Source organism: Notolepis coatsorum (assembly GCF_963971535.1).
Source record: "Notolepis coatsorum genome assembly, chromosome: 10".
In the NCBI taxonomy this organism is placed as follows: domain Eukaryota; kingdom Metazoa; phylum Chordata; class Actinopteri; order Aulopiformes; family Paralepididae; genus Notolepis; species Notolepis coatsorum.
In genome coordinates, this window is record NC_140174.1 from 37333239 (window position 1) to 37355263 (window position 22025).

The 22025-nt window shown below is 42.0% G+C and overlaps 1 protein-coding gene across 3 annotated transcripts in view; it reads right to left on the bottom strand.

The window, feature by feature from the left end:
* Positions 1–22025, bottom strand: part of pald1a (phosphatase domain containing paladin 1a) — a 155382-nt gene that overhangs the window by 99864 nt on the left and 33493 nt on the right. For all 3 annotated transcript variants that reach the window (XM_084323837.1, XM_084323838.1, XM_084323836.1), the window contains exons 17-18: positions 20110–20181; positions 121–261 (exon numbers count right to left, since the gene is read on the bottom strand). In XM_084323837.1, the coding sequence (XP_084179963.1) occupies positions 121–261; positions 20110–20181 (213 nt within the window). The remainder of the gene's footprint in view (positions 1–120; positions 262–20109; positions 20182–22025) is intronic.

Below are 22025 nucleotides of genomic sequence, written 5' to 3' on the forward strand. Positions count from 1 at the left end.
GATTACAGTATGTGTAGACATGTGTAGAGAGAGAGAGAAAGAGAGAGAGAGAGAGAGAGAGAGAGAGAGAGAGAGAGAGAGAGAGAGAGAAGTCAGCTGGTTTAAAGGTTGTCCTCCTACCTGTCTGTATGTGCAGATGATGATCTCTCTCAGGTGGTAGTGCATCGGGGTCATGGTCTCGCTGACCGAGTCCAGAGCCATGTCCACCTCTCTCTTCATCCTGTGGCCGTCAGGCAGCAGACGCACCAGCCGCATCACTACCTGCATGGAACAACAACACAGAATCTTAAAGGTCCCATGCATTATAAATGGCCTTTTCCAGTGTTTAGCATTGTATCCTAGCAATTGGGGATTATATCAATGTGGTCTGTGTCGTTAATTATCATATTGACTCATCAGTCTAGTCTCAAGTTCACGAGATCTTCCCTCACTCAACTAAGCTGTTCTGATTTGACGGTATTGCTGACGTGAATAAGGTACTGATTTGCAGTAACGCCCCCTCTATGGTTGTAGCGCATAGTGTAACCCGACACTTCCTCAAACGGGTTTTGACAGAGGCAGAGAACGAGCGAGCGAGAGAGAGGGAGAGAGAGAAATAGAGAGGGAGAGAGAGAGAGGGACCGGCGGGACCATGCAGAAGTGTGTGTAAAAATGTGTGTGCGCCATCTCTCTTCCTCATCGGAGCATTTACACACAAACTTGACTGTGTGTGTGTCGGGGACGCATCTCTCCTCTCTCTCTCTCCCTCTCTCGTTCTCTCTCTCTCTCTCTCTCTCTCTCTCTCGTATGTATCACGCTGTGTGGGTGACTGGCACTGAAAGCGCTTATAGGCGGAAAAATTATGCTTTTGAGTATTTCATTAGAAATATAAAACAATGATTTTTTTTTGATTTTTTTTTTTAACCTTACAGATGTCTTCCATAGACTCACAGGAATTGTGTAAAGTTGCCCAAATAGTGCAAGGAATAGCAATGCATGTCCCCTTTAAGACAAAACAGACTTGATCTGCCTTAGATCTCATTCCGATCTAAATCAGACAATGCAAGGGGGAAAAAACAAGTTTTCCCATCTTTTGAATGGAGGGGGGGTAGTTTCGTTGAGCTCCGGCAGTTGCTGAGAAGGGGAAAAAAACAGCACCGTTCCACGAGAAAGTTGAACTCGAGTCAACTTTTTGCCATGATGTAAAAGTTGCGGGGGGAGGGGTTCACAGCATGATGTCACACAAGTGGTCCCATCCACACCAAAGCACCAACCTGCGGTGAGGTTGTGAGGATTGGTTCATTCCCCGCCACACGCTCCGCTCCTTTAAGGTACTGTGTTGATTGATGCATTCCCCGCCACACGCTCCGCTCCTTTAAGGTGCTGTGTTGATTGGTGCATTCCCCGCCACACGCTTTTGGAGCAAGTATCAATTCCAGCGCGCACCTGTCATAGTTTTTGATTAGCGCCCCAGAGGCTTTTTATACTGGGACTTCCCTTCAATCGATGTCGGGTCGTTTTGGAATACAACTGCTTTTGCCTGCTTTTTCCCCGTTGCTGTGCCTCGTCTTCTTTCCCTCCAGGACTTTCTGTGGAGATCCGCTGATGAGAACCTTGTTCCCCGTTTGGAGCTGCGCCTCGTTTACCCGCTTTACGCGTTTGCGCTTGGGTGAGTTGGAACCAAACCCCTCTGGATTATTCTGTCTGTGTGTGTGACGAACACCGAAGATTATAATTTTTGCTTGCACTGGACTCAGTTGAAGTGTGTGTTTTGAAGAGACACTGAAGATATAATTTCTGTTTGCACTAAACTCAGCTAACTTGTGTGTTGTGGAGAACACTGAAGATTGTTACTGTTCATTGGTTCTGGACACAGCTAAGGGAGGAGGGAACCACACTGCCTCTGTGTTTCGTTGGACTGTTATTGATATCTCTCTCTCTCTCCGTTTTCCACCTCGAGTTAAAGCTGGGAGTATCTGCAGAGCCGCTACAACGTCAAATACCGATTCCCCACCGCTATCACCAGGAGGATCTGCAGAGCCGCAGAGAACTCTGCCGATGGCAGTCTCCCTTGTTGTTTCATAATTGTTACTTTACCCCTTTTGTGACTCTGTAAATAAATACGCCCTAGTATTTGGCTAACTCTGAACTTCCTGTCTGTGCCGTGCGATTGAGGTCGGTTCAAACCCTAACAGAGGTGCCACATTGTCTGAGCCCTTATGTTGTATGTACCGTGTTGTGTTGTGTATGATGTTGTTGTTGTTATTACTATTATCAAGTTCAAGTTTTGTTTTATTTGTCACATATAAGCAGGGGTGTAAAAAGTACCAAGATATTATACTTAAGTGAAAGTATGGGTACCGTCTCAAAATCGTACTCAAGTAAAAGTCAGCAAAACTTTTTTTCTGACTGTCTATTCTTCTGATAGCAGTTGTTTAATCAAAGATTTCTAGTCTTGCACAAGGACCAATCAGCATGGGTGGGTTAATTTTCCATTGATGGGGATTTGATTGGCTGTTTTTAAATAAAGTGTGGCCGCAGTATTAACCCATTCAGTGCCGACCACGAGATTAGTCGGGTTAACTCGCCATGCGTTGAGTGCCAAAACCAGAGAAAACTCAGGTTTTAATAGTTTTTTCTTTTATTAGCAATATCCATTCATTTTTCTTCCATCCAGCCTGACGTTATCATTGGGAATGGGTCTGAGCTCGAAAAGGGCAAATATCGCCGCCTATCGTCTCCCGGATGGTATTGCACATCATTGGATTGGATTGGATGGGACTGTGCATCAGAGAAAAACTCCGGTCCGGGGTTTTCCCATCTCGGGCAAGCAGTATCTGTTACCACATTCACTGGGGAGGCTCGGAGCAGCTTTCGATTATGTGTTTTGGTGCTATAACGTTGGATCAATAAACGCGATCAATCTGACCTGAGTAAGGACTCTATGTTACCAGTCTTGGGTTAATCAGATGTTCCTATCACCGCCATCGCGTGTGTGTGCGGAACGTTAGCCGTATCCACGGCATGGATAATCGATTTTCAGCCCGCTTCTCTAGCGTGCATAAGTACACATATACTATCGATAATCTAGCGTTTATTTGAAAACTATTCATAAATCAGCTGAAAAATTACAACGTGTTTTGTGTATTCCAGTAAAGGGCGGATTTCTCTGGAATTCTCCAAAATCTCCAAAACTATACTCGTATTCAAAACGGTATAAAACGGACATGTACAAAATGAAAAAACAATCCGTTTCGTACATGTTGACTGAGCAAGCAAGTCATTGATAAGCGAGGGGTGTTTTAGACCCATAGCCATAATTTAAGATATAGTTTAGGCGTTCGCAAATTTCCCCAACCTCCCATTGACTTCCTTACTGGCACGCTAGCCCTAATATGGTCAAAGGGGCGTGGCTCTGAATGAGTTAATAACGTTAACGTTAGTTCGGCCAGAGAAACAAATATACTAATTAAAATGGTTGGACCTGCGAGATTTGTACTTCTACTAGGTCTGCATTTTAAATGTAACGAGTAAAAAGTATGTTTTTTTTCTCTGAAATGTAATTGAGTAAAAGTACAAGTATACAAACCTAATAATACTTGAGTAAAGTACAAATCCACAAAAACAGTACTTAAGTATTGTAACGAAGTACAATTACTCAAGTACTTTACACCCCTGCATATAAGGTACATGTACATTACAGTGAAATGCTTGGTTCTGTATGAGCCCCCTGAGATTGTGCCATCTGTTTGTCTCTGTTTTTTTTGGCACATGGTGAATTTCTGTAAGGGCAATTCTATATTGTAAAATCAAAAAATTTATCAACGAATCAATGAATTAACACATTGAGTGCCAGCAGGGGGCGCACTATTTATCGCTTGAATGCCAGCCTTTTTGGACAGATTTTCCGATATTTCATGATTTTCGCGGAGCTATTTCTATATTCTATATTATGGCTATATGTCTAATACGACCGTCGCTTATCAATGACTTGCTTGCAGTCAACATGTACGAAACGGATTGTTTTTTCATCTGTACATTTCCGTTTTATACCGTTTTGAAAAACTGAAGTTTTTGGAAATTTCTAGGGGGGAAAAAATATTCCGTGATAATAGCTCTTTACTGGAATACACACAACACGTTGTCATTTTCCGGCTGATTTATGAATCGTTTTCAAATCAACTCTAGATTATCGATAGTATATGTGTACTTATGCACGCTAGAGAAGCGGGCTGAAAAATCGATTATCTATGACCTGGTCAGCGCTAACGTCATACACGCACATACATACATATGGGACACGTTGCGAAATATGTGAAAAAAACATCTGATTACCCCAAGACTGGTAAAATAGATTCCTTACCTGCTCTAATCAGATCAAAAAGATTATTCCAATTCCTGATCGCCATTCCAAATATCGATCGCGTTTATTGATCCAATGATCCAACCTCGAAACACATATTCCACGCTGCTCTGAGGGTCCACAATGAATGCAATCGTCTCGGGTTACATGCCTGAGAAGTAAAATGTGGATTCCGTTTTTTTTTTTTCCCATGCACTTCCATTGAGTCCAATCCAATGGGTGCATTACCATCCAGGAGACGATAGGGGGCGGTATTTGCCCTGTTCGAGCTCATAGACAGTCCCAATGATAACGTGAGGCTGGATTGATGAAAAATTAATGGATATCGCTAATAACAGCAATATTAATTAAATAACGAGATTTCTCGTCGTTGGCACTCAACGCATGGCATGAAATCACAAGAAATCTCGTGGCTGGCACTCAATGTGTTAATGTACACACAGCTTTATGCTTGGGACAGATACCACTTCTTCACTGCCGATACCTATTCTCAGTACTAAAACAACGTGTATCGTTTGAAGCCAATTATCGATCTAATCCGTTGTCTTATTGAATAGTATAGTATAGACTTAAAACTTTACTTTGGACAAAGCATTTGACATCTTTAATTGTGTAAAATAAAATGCAGAAAATCAAGTGGCTTTCTATTCAGTATTATTATACAAAATCCTAAACAGCAGCGTATGAACTAAAGAGACTATACGCTATACACAACCATTTCTGATTCAACTGTGTTGGATTAGATTCAAGATATTTATTTGTCATATGCACACAGTTAAACAGACTTATTACACTGTACACCGTACAATGGAAATATTACTGTGCTAGTCCACCCTTCACACAAAAGTAGACTTACCGTAAACTAAAATTGAAATATTCACAGTGTAATGGTAGAAGGATATAAAGTGCATGCATTGTTGCAAATATTGCAAATAGTGGTAGTGGAGGTAACAGTGAAGTCACAGCAGCAGTCAGATTACCGGGGACAGTGCTATTACCCTGGTCGTAACAAAGAAACAAAAAGGGGTAACTTTGATACAAATGTCCTGTCATAAGAGACATGCATGCTACTGTAGATACATACTCCTGTCATAAGAGACATGTATGTTAGGTACATACGCCTGCCATAAGAGACATGCATGCTACTGTAGGTACATACTCCTGTCATAAGAGACATGTATGTTAGGTACATACTGTACTCCTGTCATTTGATACAAATGTCCAAGTTGAAAATGAGCATCTCTATCTTTTGAAATCAGTAAAACGTTCAAAGTCATAATCCAGGTGTGGTGCCACAGTGATTAGCACTGTTGCCCTACAATAACAATAACAAGGTACTGGGTTACTTGGAACGCCAGCAGGGGGCCTTTCTGTGTGGAGTTGGCCTGTTCTCCTTGAGTTTGTGTGGATTTCCACCGGGTGCTCTGGTTTCCTCCAACACCCAAATACATGCATGCTAGGTACATACTCCTGTCATAAGAGACATGTATGCTAGGTACATACTGTACTCCTGTCATAAGAGACATGTATGCTAGGTACATACTCCTGTCATAAGAGACATGTATGTTAGGTACATACTCCTGTCATAAGAGACATGTATGCTAGGTACATACTCCTGTCATAAGAGACATGTATGCTAGGTACATACTGTACTCCTGTCATAAGAGACATGTATGTTAGGTACATACTGTACTCCTGTCATAAGAGACATGTATGCTAGGTACATACGCCTGTCATAAGAGACATGTATGCTAGGTACATACTGTACTCCGGTCATAAGAGACATGTATGCTACTGTAGGCACATACTGTACTCCAGTCATAAGAGACATGTATGCTACTGTAGGTACATACTCCTGTCATAAGAGACATGTATGTTAGGTACATACTGTACTCCTGTCATAAGAGACATGCATGCTACTGTAGGTACATACTCCTGTCATAAGATACATGTATGTTAGGTACATACTGTACTCCTGTCATAAGAGACATGTATGCTAGGTACATACTCCTGTCATAAGAGACATGTATGTTAGGTACATACTGTACTCCTGTCATAAGAGACATGTATGCTAGGTACATACTCCTGTCATAAGAGACATGTATGCTAGGTACATACTCCTGTCATAAGAGACATGTATGCTAGGTACATACTCCTGTCATAAGAGACATGTATGCTAGGTACATACTGTACTCCTGTCATAAGAGACATGTATGCTACTGTAGGCACATACTGTACTCCTGTCATAAGAGACATGTATGTTAGGTACATACTGTACTCCTGTCATAAGAGACATGTATGCTAGGTACATACTCCTGTCATAAGAGACATGTATGCTACTGTAGGTACATACTCCTGTCATAAGAGGCATGTATGCTAGGCACATACTCATGCCCTTGACCATGGCTCTGGCATTACAACTGGAGTTGTGCCCGCCGCCCGGGCGCTGTACTGTGGCTGCCCACTGCTCCTATAGTTAGGACGGGTCAAATGGAAACATTTCCCCAAGAGGATTAATAAAGTATAACTTAAACTTACTTCTAAGCTCAGAAACCCAAACATTGAGAGCTTTGATTGAACATTGAGAGACGTGCCTGTGCAGTCATGACCGAAATAAACTATGGGATGATGTGCCTGATGGACTGAGTGACAATATTACAGTAATATTATAATATTACTGTTCATACTTTTTGCACATTACTGCTCAATTGCACAGCCCTGTTAAATATTCCATCCCACTGTATTGTTATTTTTATTCTAATTCGTGTATATACTTGACCAGATCATGCACAATTGTACAGCCCTCATTCATCAATGGTGCGTACGCACAGATATGTGCGTAAACCGTGCGTACGATCATTTCTAAGCAAAGTGTGGGACTTATTTCGTGTGCTTGAGATTGTGCGTATATCTCTACGCACAGCTCAGACCGTGCGTACATGCCTCTTTGAACTGCTGCGGTCAGGCAAGCGATACCGGAGTCTCAAGGCGAGCACAGAAAGACTCAGAAGAAGCTTCTATCCCCAGGCCATCAGGCTGCTCAACGAACAATAAACACTATGCAACAACCATCAAATGCACACAGCACACACATCCACACGCACACACTCACTTTAAACAAACAACACACTGCAGCACCCACTCTCCACACTTTAGATCACCTAAACACACTTTATATTTATTGGTAAAGGATTTGCACTACAACTCGTACACCTTACTGTAAATTGTACCTAAATTGTACCTCATCCCATTTCTGCTTTGCACTATATAGTATTGTATATTAGTATATTGCATAGTATATTGTATATTGTATGGTAACTCAGTTACTTCTAGTCTGCATCGAACATTGTACATATGTCTATACTGAACACTGTGACCTCTATTTTTACTTCTTTTTACATGCTACTTTATTTTATTTCATACTTATCTTGTCTAGCACAGTCTCTGGAGCGTAACAGAAAGAAGCATTTTGTATAAAAGTATTCTGTACTTCTGTATGACAACTATTAAAGAAACTTGAAACTTGAATAATAAGACTGCACCATGAGACGGACTTTCATGCATTAGTTTCAACACTGACGTGTTCTGTATGACCCGTAATTCATTATAGTTAATTGTAAAATAGCGACATTAGTGTAATTATTGTCAAACCCTATAAATAGCATTTGGAATCTGTATTTCCTAATGAATTCAGCCTGGTTGATAGCGTTATTATAGGAATACTTCTCGCGGTGTGCGCTCAGATGTTTACAGAGATATAGGACAGTCTATTTGCCGAGAGAGAACATACCGCTACCCGAGACACATTCTCCTTGATTTGTACCGCAATTTGGGACCCAAATTGGAGCGTGGAACAAAACGCAGTGTTGGATGTCGTAATTTCCCCAACCCCCAACTACATACAATATCCATATATCAATAATAACAGCAGGCCGAGGCCAAGAGAGGATTTTACGCCAGGTTACCCAACATCATCGGAGCAATAGACTGTACCCGTGTAGCTTTCAAAGCTCCATCAATAAACAAATCCAGTTATGTGAACGGGATTCCACTCGGTCAATGTACAGATAATCTGCGATGCGCATTTTGGCTGATAATGTCGTTGCCGGTGGCCGGAGTCTCATTCAGGCCTAATTGTATTTAATTCAATTGTAATGTTATTAGTGGGGTATCTGTAATTAAAACATCACTTAAATGCAGATTGGGATTATCCACTGAAGCCATAATGACTCTGACCAAAACCACGAGCTCGGGCGCGCACAATAGGCATTGTAGAGCGCAGAGTTGGCCTGCTGAAAGCAGCAATTCAGTCAAGAGGATCAGACAGCAGTTTTACCCTTTACCCCAAGTCTACCCTTGCAAGGTCTTAATCTAACTTGAAAAAACCTCAACGAAGGGCGGCAAGTGGCGCAGTGGGCAAGGCGCTCGCCACTAATGCAGGAGATGCTGGGTTCGAGCCCAGCTGTCGGCATTGCTACCAGCTTGGCTGGTCGTTCATACTAACACAATTGGCAGTGTTAGGGGTGGAAAGCTGGTGGGTGGGGATCGGACGTTGTGGACAGCGACTCCTACAGGTCGTTGGTGTGCCTCCTATCGTCTCTCCCTGTGGTACTGCACCCCATTGGATTAGACTGATGGGGAGGTGGGGTCCAGTTTCCTCATTTTACTTTTGCGTCAAGCTATCTGAAGAGACCGAAGTGATCGCAAAGCCGCAAAACAACGTGGAATACATATTTACAGTACCCAACGCTGAATCAATAAACACGATCGATATTTGGAATGGCGATCAGGAATTGGAATAATTTTTTTGGAGAACATCTGATCTGAGGTAAGCAATTTATTTTACCAGTCTTAGGATAATCAGAGCTATTTTCACAGAGATATCAGCGTGTGCCCTGTGTGTGTGTGTGTGTGTGTGTGTGTGTGTGTGTGTGTGTGTGTGTGTGCTGATCAGGAAATGAGAGAATATATTTTTCAGATCGCTTCTCTAGCGTGCATAAGTACACATATACTATCGATAATCTAGCGTTTATTTGAAAACTATTCATAAATAGGCCGAAAAATGACAATGTTTTTTGTGTATTCCAGAATATTCCAGTAAATGCCATTTATCACGGATTCTATATATTTTCCTGAAACTTTCAAGAAAACGAGGGCTTTTCAAAATGCTATAAAACGGAAATGAACCGATTAAAAAAAAATCCGTTGCGACAATGTTGACTGCAAACAAGTCATTGTAAGCGACGGGCAGATTAGACACATAGCCATAATTTAAGACTGAGATTATGCGTTCACAAATATGAAAACGCTATCATTGAAGTGGGTGGTGGCATTCAACCATGTTTTACCATGTTAACCAATGGCAACCAAAGTGTTAATGTCGGGTCAGCTTGTAATTTATTTCAGTCAATGTGCTGGTTCTGTAGCAGGACTGGGTCAGTCAACATCCTTGGCACCGAAGATAGTCTACACGCTTCCTCCTCCTCAGCTAGACCTCTGTGATCAATCTCGCTCTGTGAAGTTTCTCATAGTTCGCTCGGCTTTGTCCATTATTTCACATCCCATGGGGGTGTTTCATTACCATATATGGATAATCATGCACGAGCATAGACGGTAAGAACAATGGTATTTATCAACACGGAGTGTGCGTACGACCTGTGCACGCATGGTTGATAAATCCCAAGTTTTCTGTGCGTAGAGACATTCTAAATTCCGTGCGTAGGAACAAAAATAGAATACTTTCTACGCATTATTGATAAATGAGGGCCCCTGGCCTATTTGATTTTATAATTCTATTCTTCTATTTTAATTTAGTTTATATTCCATTTTACCTTATTATTCTACCTTTTATTTTATTCTACCTTAACACTTTGATTACCACTGGTGAACATGGTAAAACGTGGTTAAATGCCACCACCCACTTCAATGATAGCGTTGTGAACGCATAATCTCTGTCTTAAATTATGGCTATGTGTCTAATCTGCCCGTCGTTTATCAATGACTTGTTTGCAGTCAACATTGTCGAAACGGATTGTTTTTTAATCGGTTCATTTCCGTTTTATAGCATTTTAAAAAGCCCTCTTTTTCAGGAAAATATATAGATTCCGTGATAAACGGCATTTACTGGAATATTCTGGCATACACAAAAACGTTGTAATTTTTTCTGCCTATTTATGAATAGTTTTCAAATAAACGCTAGATTATCGATAGTATATGTGTACTTATGCACTCTATAGAAGCGGGCTGAAATATCGATGCTCTCATTTCCTGATCAGCGCGCACACACACACACACATATGGGACACGTTGATATATCTGTGAAAAAAGCTCTGATTACCCCAAGACTGGTCAAATAGATTCCTTACCTCAGATCAGATGTTATCCAAAAAGATTATTCCAATTCCTGATCGCCATTCCAAATATCGATTGCGTTTATTGATTCAGCGTTGGGTACTGTAAATATATATTCCACGCGTTTTCCGGGCCGGCGATCAACTTGGGTCTCTTCAGTTGGCTTGATGGAAAAGTAACATGAGGAAACTAGCCCCCCCCCTTCATCAGTCTAAACTAATGGGGTGCAGTTACACAGGGAGAGACGATAGGGGGCGGTATCTTCCCAATTGAGCTCAGAGAGACTCTGCAACACTAGTGTGAGGCTCGATTGATGAAATATGAATTCAAATCGCCAATAAATTAAAAAAAATACGACTAACAAACGCTATATGTCGTTGGCGGCACTTAACACTTTAACTGCCACACACGAGATATCTCAGGTTTATTTTTATGTGGTTGAAAGCCACTCACGAGATTTCTCTGTTTTTTTTTTTCTTTTTTTTTTAGCGATCTGAAATCATATTGCATCACGCGAGCCTACCCGAGTATACACGAGCTCCGCCGGAGATTATATGTGGAAGAAAGCGCCCCCTATCGTCTTTCAGATGACATAAGGGATTTTGGAATGGACTCAATGAAAATGGATGGGGGAAAAAATCCGGTACTCCACATTTTCCAGTCCACTGATCCAGCCGGGGTTACCACAGTTCATTCTGGAGCGTCTGAGCCCCCAGATCATGGAGTTCTACTGTATCGCGTTGGATCCATACACTTATCGATTTTTTCGAATGGTGATCAGGAATTGGAATATACCAGTTGGATACCATCTGATGTCAGGTAAGGACTCTATGTTATCAGTGTTAGGATAATCAGACTAATTTTGATGAAGTTATAGGCTGTTTTGTGAAATGGACTCTTTCGGTTTCACTGTAAAAGTCAGAGAGGAAATCAACGCGGCGATTATCCGTGCGCGGCCCGAATGTGCTTGCGTACACGTATAATATTGATCATCTAGCGGTTTTTTGAAAACGATTCATAAAAAGGCCGACGAATATCAACGTTGTGGAATATTCCAGTAAAGGACGATTTTCATAGAATGGTCCAGAATGGGCTGTTTTTTATCTGAAAACGGGTGCTTTTCTAAATGCTCTGAAACGGAAATGACGCGATAAAAAAACAATCTGCCTTGACAGCACTGACTGGAAAATAGTCTTTGATAATGCGATGGGCAGATTAGACACATAGCCATAATTTAAAACATAGATTAGGCGATATTAACGTTAACATTGGCGCCGATGGTGGCATTCAGCAGGTAAAAAGGAAAACCTGGCGTGTGGCGCTCAAAGTGTTAACTGGCGGCATGAATTAACGACTTATAGCGTCGTTGGCATCCAAAGTGTTAATTGTCTGTCTGTTAACACATTCAGAGCCGGCCGGATATGACCAAATTAGGGCTTATAGGCCAGCGCTTTAATCAATGGGAAGACGGGGATATTTGCGAACGCTTAAACTATATCTTAAATTATGGCTATGGGTCTAATACACCTGTCGCTTATCAATGACTTGCTTGCAGTCAACATGTATGAAACTGATTGTTTTTTCATCTGTACATTTCCGTTTTATACCGTTTTGTATACGAGTATAGTTTTGGAGATTTCTAGTAATTCCAGAGAAAGACACGATAATAGCCCTTTAGTGGAATACACAAAACACGTTGTAATTTTTCGGCTGATTTATGAATCATTTTCAAATAAACGCTAGATTATCGATAGTATATGTGTCCTCATGCACGAAGAGAAGCGGGGTCTGAAAAATCGCTTCTCCGTACTTTGGTCGGCGCAAACCTCACACACACACACACACACACACACACACACACACACACACACACACACACACACGCTCCGATGGCGGAGAAAGGAACATCTGATTACCCCAAGATTCGTAACATAAAGGCCTTACCTCACATCTGATGTCATGCAAAAATATTAATCCAATTCCTGATCGCCATTCCAAATATCGATCGCGTCCATTGATCCAACGTTATAGTCCAAAACACAGTCCCCCCAGTCAATGCAATAGTATCCAGCTGCATGCCCGAGAAGTAAAACCTGGACCGGACTTGTTTTTTTGATGCACAGTCCCAGCCAATCCAATCCAATGATGTGCAATACCATCCAGGAGACGATAGGCGGCGGTATTTGCCCTTTGCGAGCTCAGACCCATTTCCAATGATAACGTCAGGCTGGATGGATGAAAAATGAATGGATATCGCTAATAAAAGAAATACCGATTAAAACCCGACTATACTCGTGATTGGCACTCAAGCGATGGCGAGTTAACCCGACTATACTCGTGGTTGGCACTGAATGGGTTAATGTCACGCGAAATGACCAAATAAAATTCCTTGCATGTGTAAACTATCACTCACTCACTCACTCACTCACTCACTCACTCACTCACTCACTCACTCACTCAGACGAGACCCTATTCCCCTCCCCGTCTGTAAGCAGCCTGACCAATGACCTCAGTGGATGCTGCATATTGTTATGTGCTATTAATGTAACGTTAGCCTCGTTAAACGGAGGACTAGGGTAATATTATACAGAGAGAGACTCATTACATTGCATTTGTTAAGAGACTAAAATAACAGGGACAAAGCAGGGTATTCACGGCAACAGCGGCTAATTATCGCTGCTTAGCAACTGTAAACCGTGTAAAACTCAAAGGAGTGTGAGAGAGGGAGAAGGAGAGAGAGAAGGAGAGAGAGAGGAGAGAGAGAGACAAAGACAGAGACAGAGACAGATGGATAACCCCAGGAGATTTGTATACCGGTATGTATTAAACACAAAGTTTTCATATCCAAAGTAAATCATTTAAGGTCAGGGTACACTTTTATCAGACAAACAACCAACTGTTTCCCCTGGGATTTTTTTCAGGGGGGAGTGGTAGGCCCCCCGAAACTACTAGTGTTGTTGAGGGGCGTGCATGTCACAGATACGTGGTGTCAACAGTGTCGTCATAAGGCGGTTGTTAATATCGCTGCATTTCTCTACACTGCGCTGAAATGAAACGATTGCACATAAATTAGGTAAATAAATATTAACAATATTTATTTACAACACATAAATTAACTTATTTACAATTATACATACAGTAGTGACAACACACATATGAACTATTGAATACAGGGAGGCACATACAACACTCATAACTATTTACAACCAGTGTCAGAGCGAGCACACTCAAGTTGTTCGGAAATTCTGAGGGCTCAGAGTGCACACTGGACACTCTGACCGAAGAGTCAGCTCATCAGAGCGGAGCAGATTTTCAGAGTGAATTTATTAACTCACCTTAACTAGGGCCCTATGAAATCCGTTTTTATCTTTTTCTGTTTTCGGATATGAATTTTCCTGTTTTCGGATTTCTCTGTTTTTAATTTTCCTGTTTTCGGATTTCTCATATTTTATATTTTTTCCTTTGGATTTAACCAAAGAAAACAATACAAAATTATGTTTTTAACTAACTTTAATAACAGTACATCTGCAAACAGTGCCAGTGCAGTTCAATGTTCAGTGCCAGTTCAGTTATGAGGTTTCTTTTTTTCAATTCAGTTCAGTTCAATGCAGTTCAACTGCCAGTGCAGTGCAATAACTAAATAATAATTAAATAGTTAAATAATACTAAATAATAATTTGTTTAAAAGAAATCAGAAGAAAACAATTTAAAATGTAATTTCTTTCAAATAGATGTCCTTTAAAGGTTCATGCTTCTCCCCATCTCTGGCTGACATCACCATTGTGATTGAGATACATGATGGTTAGGCCTTCCTCAGTGAGGGATTCTCTTTTGTCGGTCATCAGCGTCTTGTACTCGCTGAAGCTTTTCTCTGTATAATTCTTTTTTAAGTTTAATTATCAACATCATCTGGCCATCCTCAGTAAATACTATCAAACTCCTCTGACCTCAACTGGTCTTTCCAAAGACCAGAGTTGGGCTTGCGCGCACACGCACACACACACACAGACACACACACACACACACACACACACACACACACACACACACACACACACACACACACACACACACACACACACACACACACACACACACACACACACACACACACACACACACACACACACACACACACACACACACACACACACACACACACACACACACACACACACACATACACAGAGAAAGGGAGTATGGCTTACTGTGTGTGTGTGCTCGCGAGCGCCCATTAAGCAGACTTAATGATTTTAGAATATCATTAAGTCAACTATCCAGTTTGTTTTTATAGTGTAACGTTTGGCTATTTGAAGGAGAGAGAGAGAGAGATACAACGGTAGTCAGTGACTTGCGGAGCGCGCACTGTGCTCTGTTGTCTCGGAATGGATTTGGTAGCTTTTTTCTGCATCTCCGTAGACCGTGCCGTGCCACCCTTTTAAAGTCCTAGTGAAGATTGATTTATATGAAAAGCGATTTATGTATAATTGATCTAGCTTGCTAACGTTACTGTGATTAAAGCAAGCTTTAATTAATAAAATAATTAATAAAAAATATATATATATTTAAAGTATTATTTTTTTTTTAAATTATTATTATAAAAAAGAAAATTCAGGATGGGCGGGGGGTCCCGTTGGTGGGGCGGGCCGCCCCTTCAAAGCAATGGTAAGGGAAACACTGCAACACTATAAATACCGGTAGTTGCAATGTTGTGTGTGGCTTTTTGGCCAGTAGCTCTGCATGCAGCAATATTTCTTTTGGTGCACAATGACCGGAGTAGGCGACAACAACATCACAAATCCTTCAAACGGCGTGAGTGTGTGTATGTGTGTGTATGTGTGTGTGTGTGTAGGGGGGGGGGGGGGGGTCCGTAGCAACCACTCTGTGTATCCCAGAAACTCCCTGCGCAGGGTTGCCGCGAATGACATCCCGACCATTGTCAGCCTGCAAAGAGAGCAGTCCCTTTCACCGCTGCCCGTGTTTACAGTTTACAAACACAAGCCCAGCGGGTTCAGCCACCGCCGATTCATTGTCGGAACGCCGCGTGGGACAGAGTGTTCCCCCAAGGCCCCAATTCAGAGGAACTGTTCCAGACCAGGGGAGAGAGAGCGCGCTCACACTGAGGCCTCTCTAGCCATCAATCACCGGCGGAGAGAATAGGGCGGTCCCATTTCTCCAAACCAACGCTTTGTGTGGTAATATGGTTTTATAACACAGGTGTTGGTTTCAACTGGATATCCAGAGTGAAACTGGACAAGCAAATTATGTACTATAGGAGGTAGTGATGAATGGGATTGTTCAATTAAGTTGCTGTTCGAGGGAGGGTTACTAGAATTCAGTCCACATGCAGTGAGACAGTCAGGGAGCTCTCCGATAACACGTGCAGTGAGACAGTCAGGGAGCTCTCCGATAACACGTGCAGTGAGACAGTCAGGGAGCTCTCCGATAACACGTGCCGTGAGACAGTCAGCGACCTCTCAGATAACACATGCAGTGAGACAGTCGTCAGTGAGACAGTCAGGGACCTCTCAGACAACACATGCAGTGAGACAGTCAGCGACCTCTCAGATAACACATGCAGTGAGACAGTCAGGGAGCTCTCAGACAACACGTGCAGTGAGACAGTCAGGGAGCTCTCAGATAACACGTGCAGTGAGACAGTCATGCAGTGAGACAGTCAGCGACCTCTCAGACAACACGTGCAGTGAGACAGTCAGGGAGCTCTCAGACAACATGTGCAGTGAGACAGTCAGGGAGCTCTCAGACAACACATGCAGTGAGACAGTCAGGGAGCTCTCAGACAACACGTGCAGTGAGACAGTCAGGGAGCTCTCAGATAACACGTGCAGTGAGACAGTCATGCAGTGAGACAGTCAGCGACCTCTCAGACAACACGTGCAGTGAGACAGTCAGGGAGCTCTCAGACAACATGTGCAGTGAGACAGTCAGGGAGCTCTCAGACAACACATGCAGTGAGACAGTCAGGGAGCTCTCAGACAACACGTGCAGTGAGACAGTCAGGGAGCTCTCAGACAACATGTGCAGTGAGACAGTCAGGGAGCTCTCAGACAACATGTGCAGTGAGACAGTCAGGGAGCTCTCAGACAACACGTGCAGTGAGACAGTCAGGGAGCTCTCAGACAACACATGCAGTGAGACAGTCAGGGAGCTCTCAGACAACACATGCAGTGAGACAGTCAGGGAGCTCTCAGATAACACATGCAGTGAGACAGTCAGGGAGCTCTCAGATAACACATGCAGTGAGACAGTCAGGGAGCTCTCAGATAACACATGCAGTGAGACAGTCAGGGAGCTCTCAGACAACACGTGCAGTGAGACAGTCAGGGAGCTCTCAGACAACACGTGCAGTGAGACAGTCAGGGAGCGCTCAGACAACACGTGCAGTGAGACAGTCAGGGAGCGCTCAGGTCGCTTTCACACAGGGGCTGTGTGGTCCGGATTATCGGACCAGAATTCAATAGTCCGGTTTTTCGGGTTTGTGTGAATGCGCGTCGAACTCGGCCAAACACGCGAACTCTGGTCCGCCTGAAAACGTAGGTCTCGGTTCGGCTTCATCGAACCAAACGCGGACCAAACGTAGGAAGTCACCTGATAAACTGCATCTTGGGTAGAAGGAACACCGCAGATTATTATTATTATTATTATTAATACCGCAGCGCGCAGCACACTGCATCTATCTATCTATCTATCTATCTATCTATCTATCTATCTATCTATCTATCTATCTATCTATCTATCTATCTATCTATCTATCTATCTATCTATCTATCTATCTATCTATCTATCTATCTATCTATCTATCTATCTACCTATCTATCTATCTATCTATCTATCTATGTATCTATCTATCTATCTATCTATCTATCTATCTATCTATCTATCTATCTATCTATCTATCTATCTATCTATCTATCTATCTATCTATCTATCTATCTATCTATCTATCTATCTATCTATCTATATATATATCTGTGCATCTTGGATAGAAGGAAGAAGAAAAAAACACGGCTTATTATTAATACCGTGGCCCTGCCTAAATTCTATTTACACACACACACACACACACACGGAGCGCGGCATTACAAGCACACTGTGTAAACATGTCTCGTGGACAGACTTGGGTGATCCGCTGATCTGGAGTCAGACATGGCTCGCAGTCCACACACACAGACACACACGCGCGCGCGCACACACACGGGCTCGCAGCCACACACACACACATTTCCACTCTCTATCAGCCACGCCTCTGCTACTATCACGCCTGCTCACGGCTACACAGTTTGTGTATTTCCGCATTTCACTTTCTGAAGGGGAGGGATTTCCACTCTCCATTGTCTCCAATCGACGAGCGCCCTTTTCGACCGCGTGACATTGTTCAGATAGTTCGGTGCGCCTGACAGATGCTATGTGAACGCAGGCGAACCAAATGAAGAATGCAACAATGTTGCAACTTCACCACCAGAACCGCACCGAGTCCACCAAAACTATATGTGAAAGCGACCTCAGATAACACGTGCAGTGAGACAGTCAGGGGCCTCTCAGGTCGCTTTCACATATAGTTTTGGTGGACTCGGTGCGGTTCTGGTGGTGAAGTTGCAACATTGTTGCATTCTTCATTTGGTTCGTCTGCATTCACACAGAAATTTGTCAGGCGCACCAAAACTTTCTGAACAATGTCACGCGGTCGAAAATGGCGCTCGTCTATTGGACAATAGAGAGTGGAAATGTGTGTGTGTGGCTGCGAGCCCGTGTGTGTGTGTGTGGACTGCGAGCCCCATAGATATCAGCGGAGGCGGAGTTTTTTTATTTTGACATGGCATTGATCCATTGTTCTATTGAAGCCCATTACCACCATCCTCTCGCTAAACAACTTGTACACCGCGTTGTTTTTATGAGTGCCCACAAGTAGCTATTTTATTTGGTCTTCTGCCCATATGTGTACAGTGTGCTTGTTTTGCAGTGAATGCAGCGCGCCTCGGTAATAATAATAATAATAATAATATTAATAATAAGCCGCGTTTTTTCTTCCTTCTACCCAAGATGCACAGTTAGATAGTTAGATAGATAGATAGATAGATAGATAGATAGATAGATAGATAGATAGATAGATAGATAGATAGATGCAGTGTGCTTGTTTTGCAGTGGATGCCGCGCGCAGTGGTAATAATAATAAGCACTTCCTATATTTGGTCCGCGTTTGGTCCGATGAAGCGAACCGAGACCTATGTTTTCAGGCGGACCAGAGTTCGACGCGCATTCACACAAACCCGAAAAACCGGACTATCGAATTCTGGTCCGATAGTCCGGACCAAACAGCCCCTGTGTGAAAGCGACCTCAGATAACACGTGCAGTGAGACAGTCAGGGAGCTCTCAGATAACACGTGCAGTGAGACAGTCATGCAGTGAGACAGTCCAGGGCCTCTCAGATAACACATGCGCGCACTTGACCACCGGGTTGGTACATATAAAAACAAGCTAGTCTCCAAAAACATAATTTTGCCGCCGATTACATTAATTAACGACGGTGCTTATGACGACATTGCCATGTGCACTCATTGTACCTTTTTGTATTTTTTACTTTTATATTGTATTTGTATTTATATTTTATATTGTATCTAAGTTATAGTGTATATAGATACTGGACTGTATAGGGCTGTGAAGCTCAGTATCCCCCCCCCCCCCCCCCATGCTGCTTTGACTCCTGAATTTCCCCAAGGGGATCAATAAAGGATCCTTCTCATCTCATCTCATTGAGAGAGAGAAGCAAAGTCTGGTAACTAGGGCTGCAACGATTAGTCGACATAATCGACGACGTCGATCATAAAAACTCGTCGACGCAGATTATTTGTGTCGATATATATATACATATATATTTTTTTTTTTATAAATTTTTTTTTTTGCACTACCTATCTTTGTGAAAGTGGCTTCTCAGCTCTGGTCCAGCTGAAGACAAAGCAGAGGAACAGATTGGACATTGAGCATGACCTCAGAGTTGCTTTGTCTACCATCACCCCAGACTTTGAGACTCTTGTCAGGAGCAAACAACATCCCCAGTTATCCCATTAGTTCCCTGGGATGTTAAGCTAAGAAGTCTGCTAAGAAGGATATATTATTTATTATTATTATTATTATTTTATTTCATTGTGTTTTTAGCCCTAGTTGCACTTTTGTTGCAACCCCAGTTATCCCATTAGTTCCCCCAAACTTACTGTCGGTCTGTTATGTTAAGCTAAGAAGTCTGCTAAGAGCCCGGAAAAGGAGCCGCGCCCACAGGAAGCAGAGATGGAGGGTGTGACAGAAATAATCGTTAGATTAGTCGACTAATCGAAAAAATAATCGACAGATTAGTCGACTACCAAAATAATCGTTAGTTGCAGCCCTACTGGTAACCCACCTCAAATTCTCCCTTTGTGTACTTGGCATCAGGCACGCTCACTATTTCGTCATCGCCAAACTCAGGAAATCCCTACAGAAGGAAAACATAGTTCATTCATTTTTGTTGTTGTTGTTGTTGTTGTTGTTGTTGTTGTTGTTGTTGTTGTTGTTGTATATATTTATCTATTCAGGGTAATGCAGTTGAAATCACAGGATCTCATTTGCAATGCAGCCCTGATACAGCAAATCAGGAGGACGTAGCAATTTGTAAATTAAACAGAAGAGAGCTTAACGGACCATACCAGTTCAATATCGACGTCTCACCATTACCAGAGATTGTCCCTGACCTTAACTAAATTTACTGTGCATATGTGTATAAAGTGTAGTATGTTTCGGTAGATCTCAGCCTACCGTTGACACTGCCATTGATGTTGAAAAGGTTTGAAAATATGCTCCGTGAAACTTGAAAGTAGCCCTTTCTACCCTTTCTAGAATGACTGTTTTGCGTATTGTCACTGTATTGTTACTGTATTCCCCTACTACAAGCTATTCAAATTCACGCAGCCACCGGGAGCTAATAACAAGAGCACCCAACTGAATGCGAATGTTTTGACGTGTGGGGCTTCTAGTAGAGTGTTGGCAAAAATGAACCAACTCTGTGGTTTTCAGAAGGCTGAGTTACATTATGCCTAGCAACTTTCAAATAGTATTATCAATGGCAGTGTGATGGTGTTTAGTTAAGTAAGCTGATATCAGCTAAAACACACGCTCACCGTATACACTTACGAACAGAACTTTTCTTAATTAAAGGGACACAGCAATATTATGCGAAATGCAATTACCCTCTTCTCCAGGGTCAGACAAGAAGACAGATACCAATTTCCTCTCTCTGAGTTTTTTTCCTAGCCTAGCTTAGCACAAATTTATGGATGCAGATACGGACCACTTGCCTAGCTTAAAACTCCGGAAGAGGTGTTTTTGGCCAACAACTATAGGCTAGCTGGTCTGTATCCGCTTCCATTCATTTGTGCTAAGCTAGGCTAGCTTGCAGCCGGATAGCGGATAGGAAATTGATATCCATCTTATTGTCTGACTCTGGAGAAGACGGTGAGCACATTTCCCATAATGTTGGCATGTTCCTCCGCTAATGGCGACAGGTCAAAATTAGACTGGTATGGTCCTTTAACAGCAAATGCTAAAAGTGACACAGAGAAGAGAGAGGGGGAGAAAGAGAGACTAACAAAAACAGGGTGTATTTCATCAGCGTTAGATACGTCTGCCATATAATCCTTCAGATAAAGAACCATTATACTAAGTCTGTTTTCATTTTTCAGATGGACAAAGCTAATCTTCCAGATACAGTCAGCTGGAATGTGAAGTGAAACACAGTAGTAGAGATTAAGTACTTTATGGTGATGTATCACATTTGTATTTTAATTGACTTTACAACTACACCTAAATTGTAAAAAAAAAAAATTATAATAACATTTAAAAAAGATTATATGGTTTTTCATCATTTTTCAATTATATCTAAAAGGTTAAAATTGTTCTGCAGGTTTTAAGGTCACAGATGAACCCTTGCACTAAATAACCATATAAAACATATTTGGAGTGCTACAAAAGTAAATCAATAAGTTTGATATATAAAGAAATCTATTTCAATCTTCTTTTAATATATTTTAAATCTCAAATCTCAAATCTCTGAATTATAATATTAATATTATTATTTTATAATATAAAACATATTGTAATTTTATGCTCATTTTATACCTACACTAGTATGTCTATTTTATGTTTACATCTCTGCTGTGAAGCACTTTGGGCTGCAATTCTTGTATGAAATGTGCTATACAAATAAAGTTTATTATTATAATTAATTCAAGTCACTTGGAGCATGACTGCGAATGCGATATATCACAAGAAAGTACTCAACCA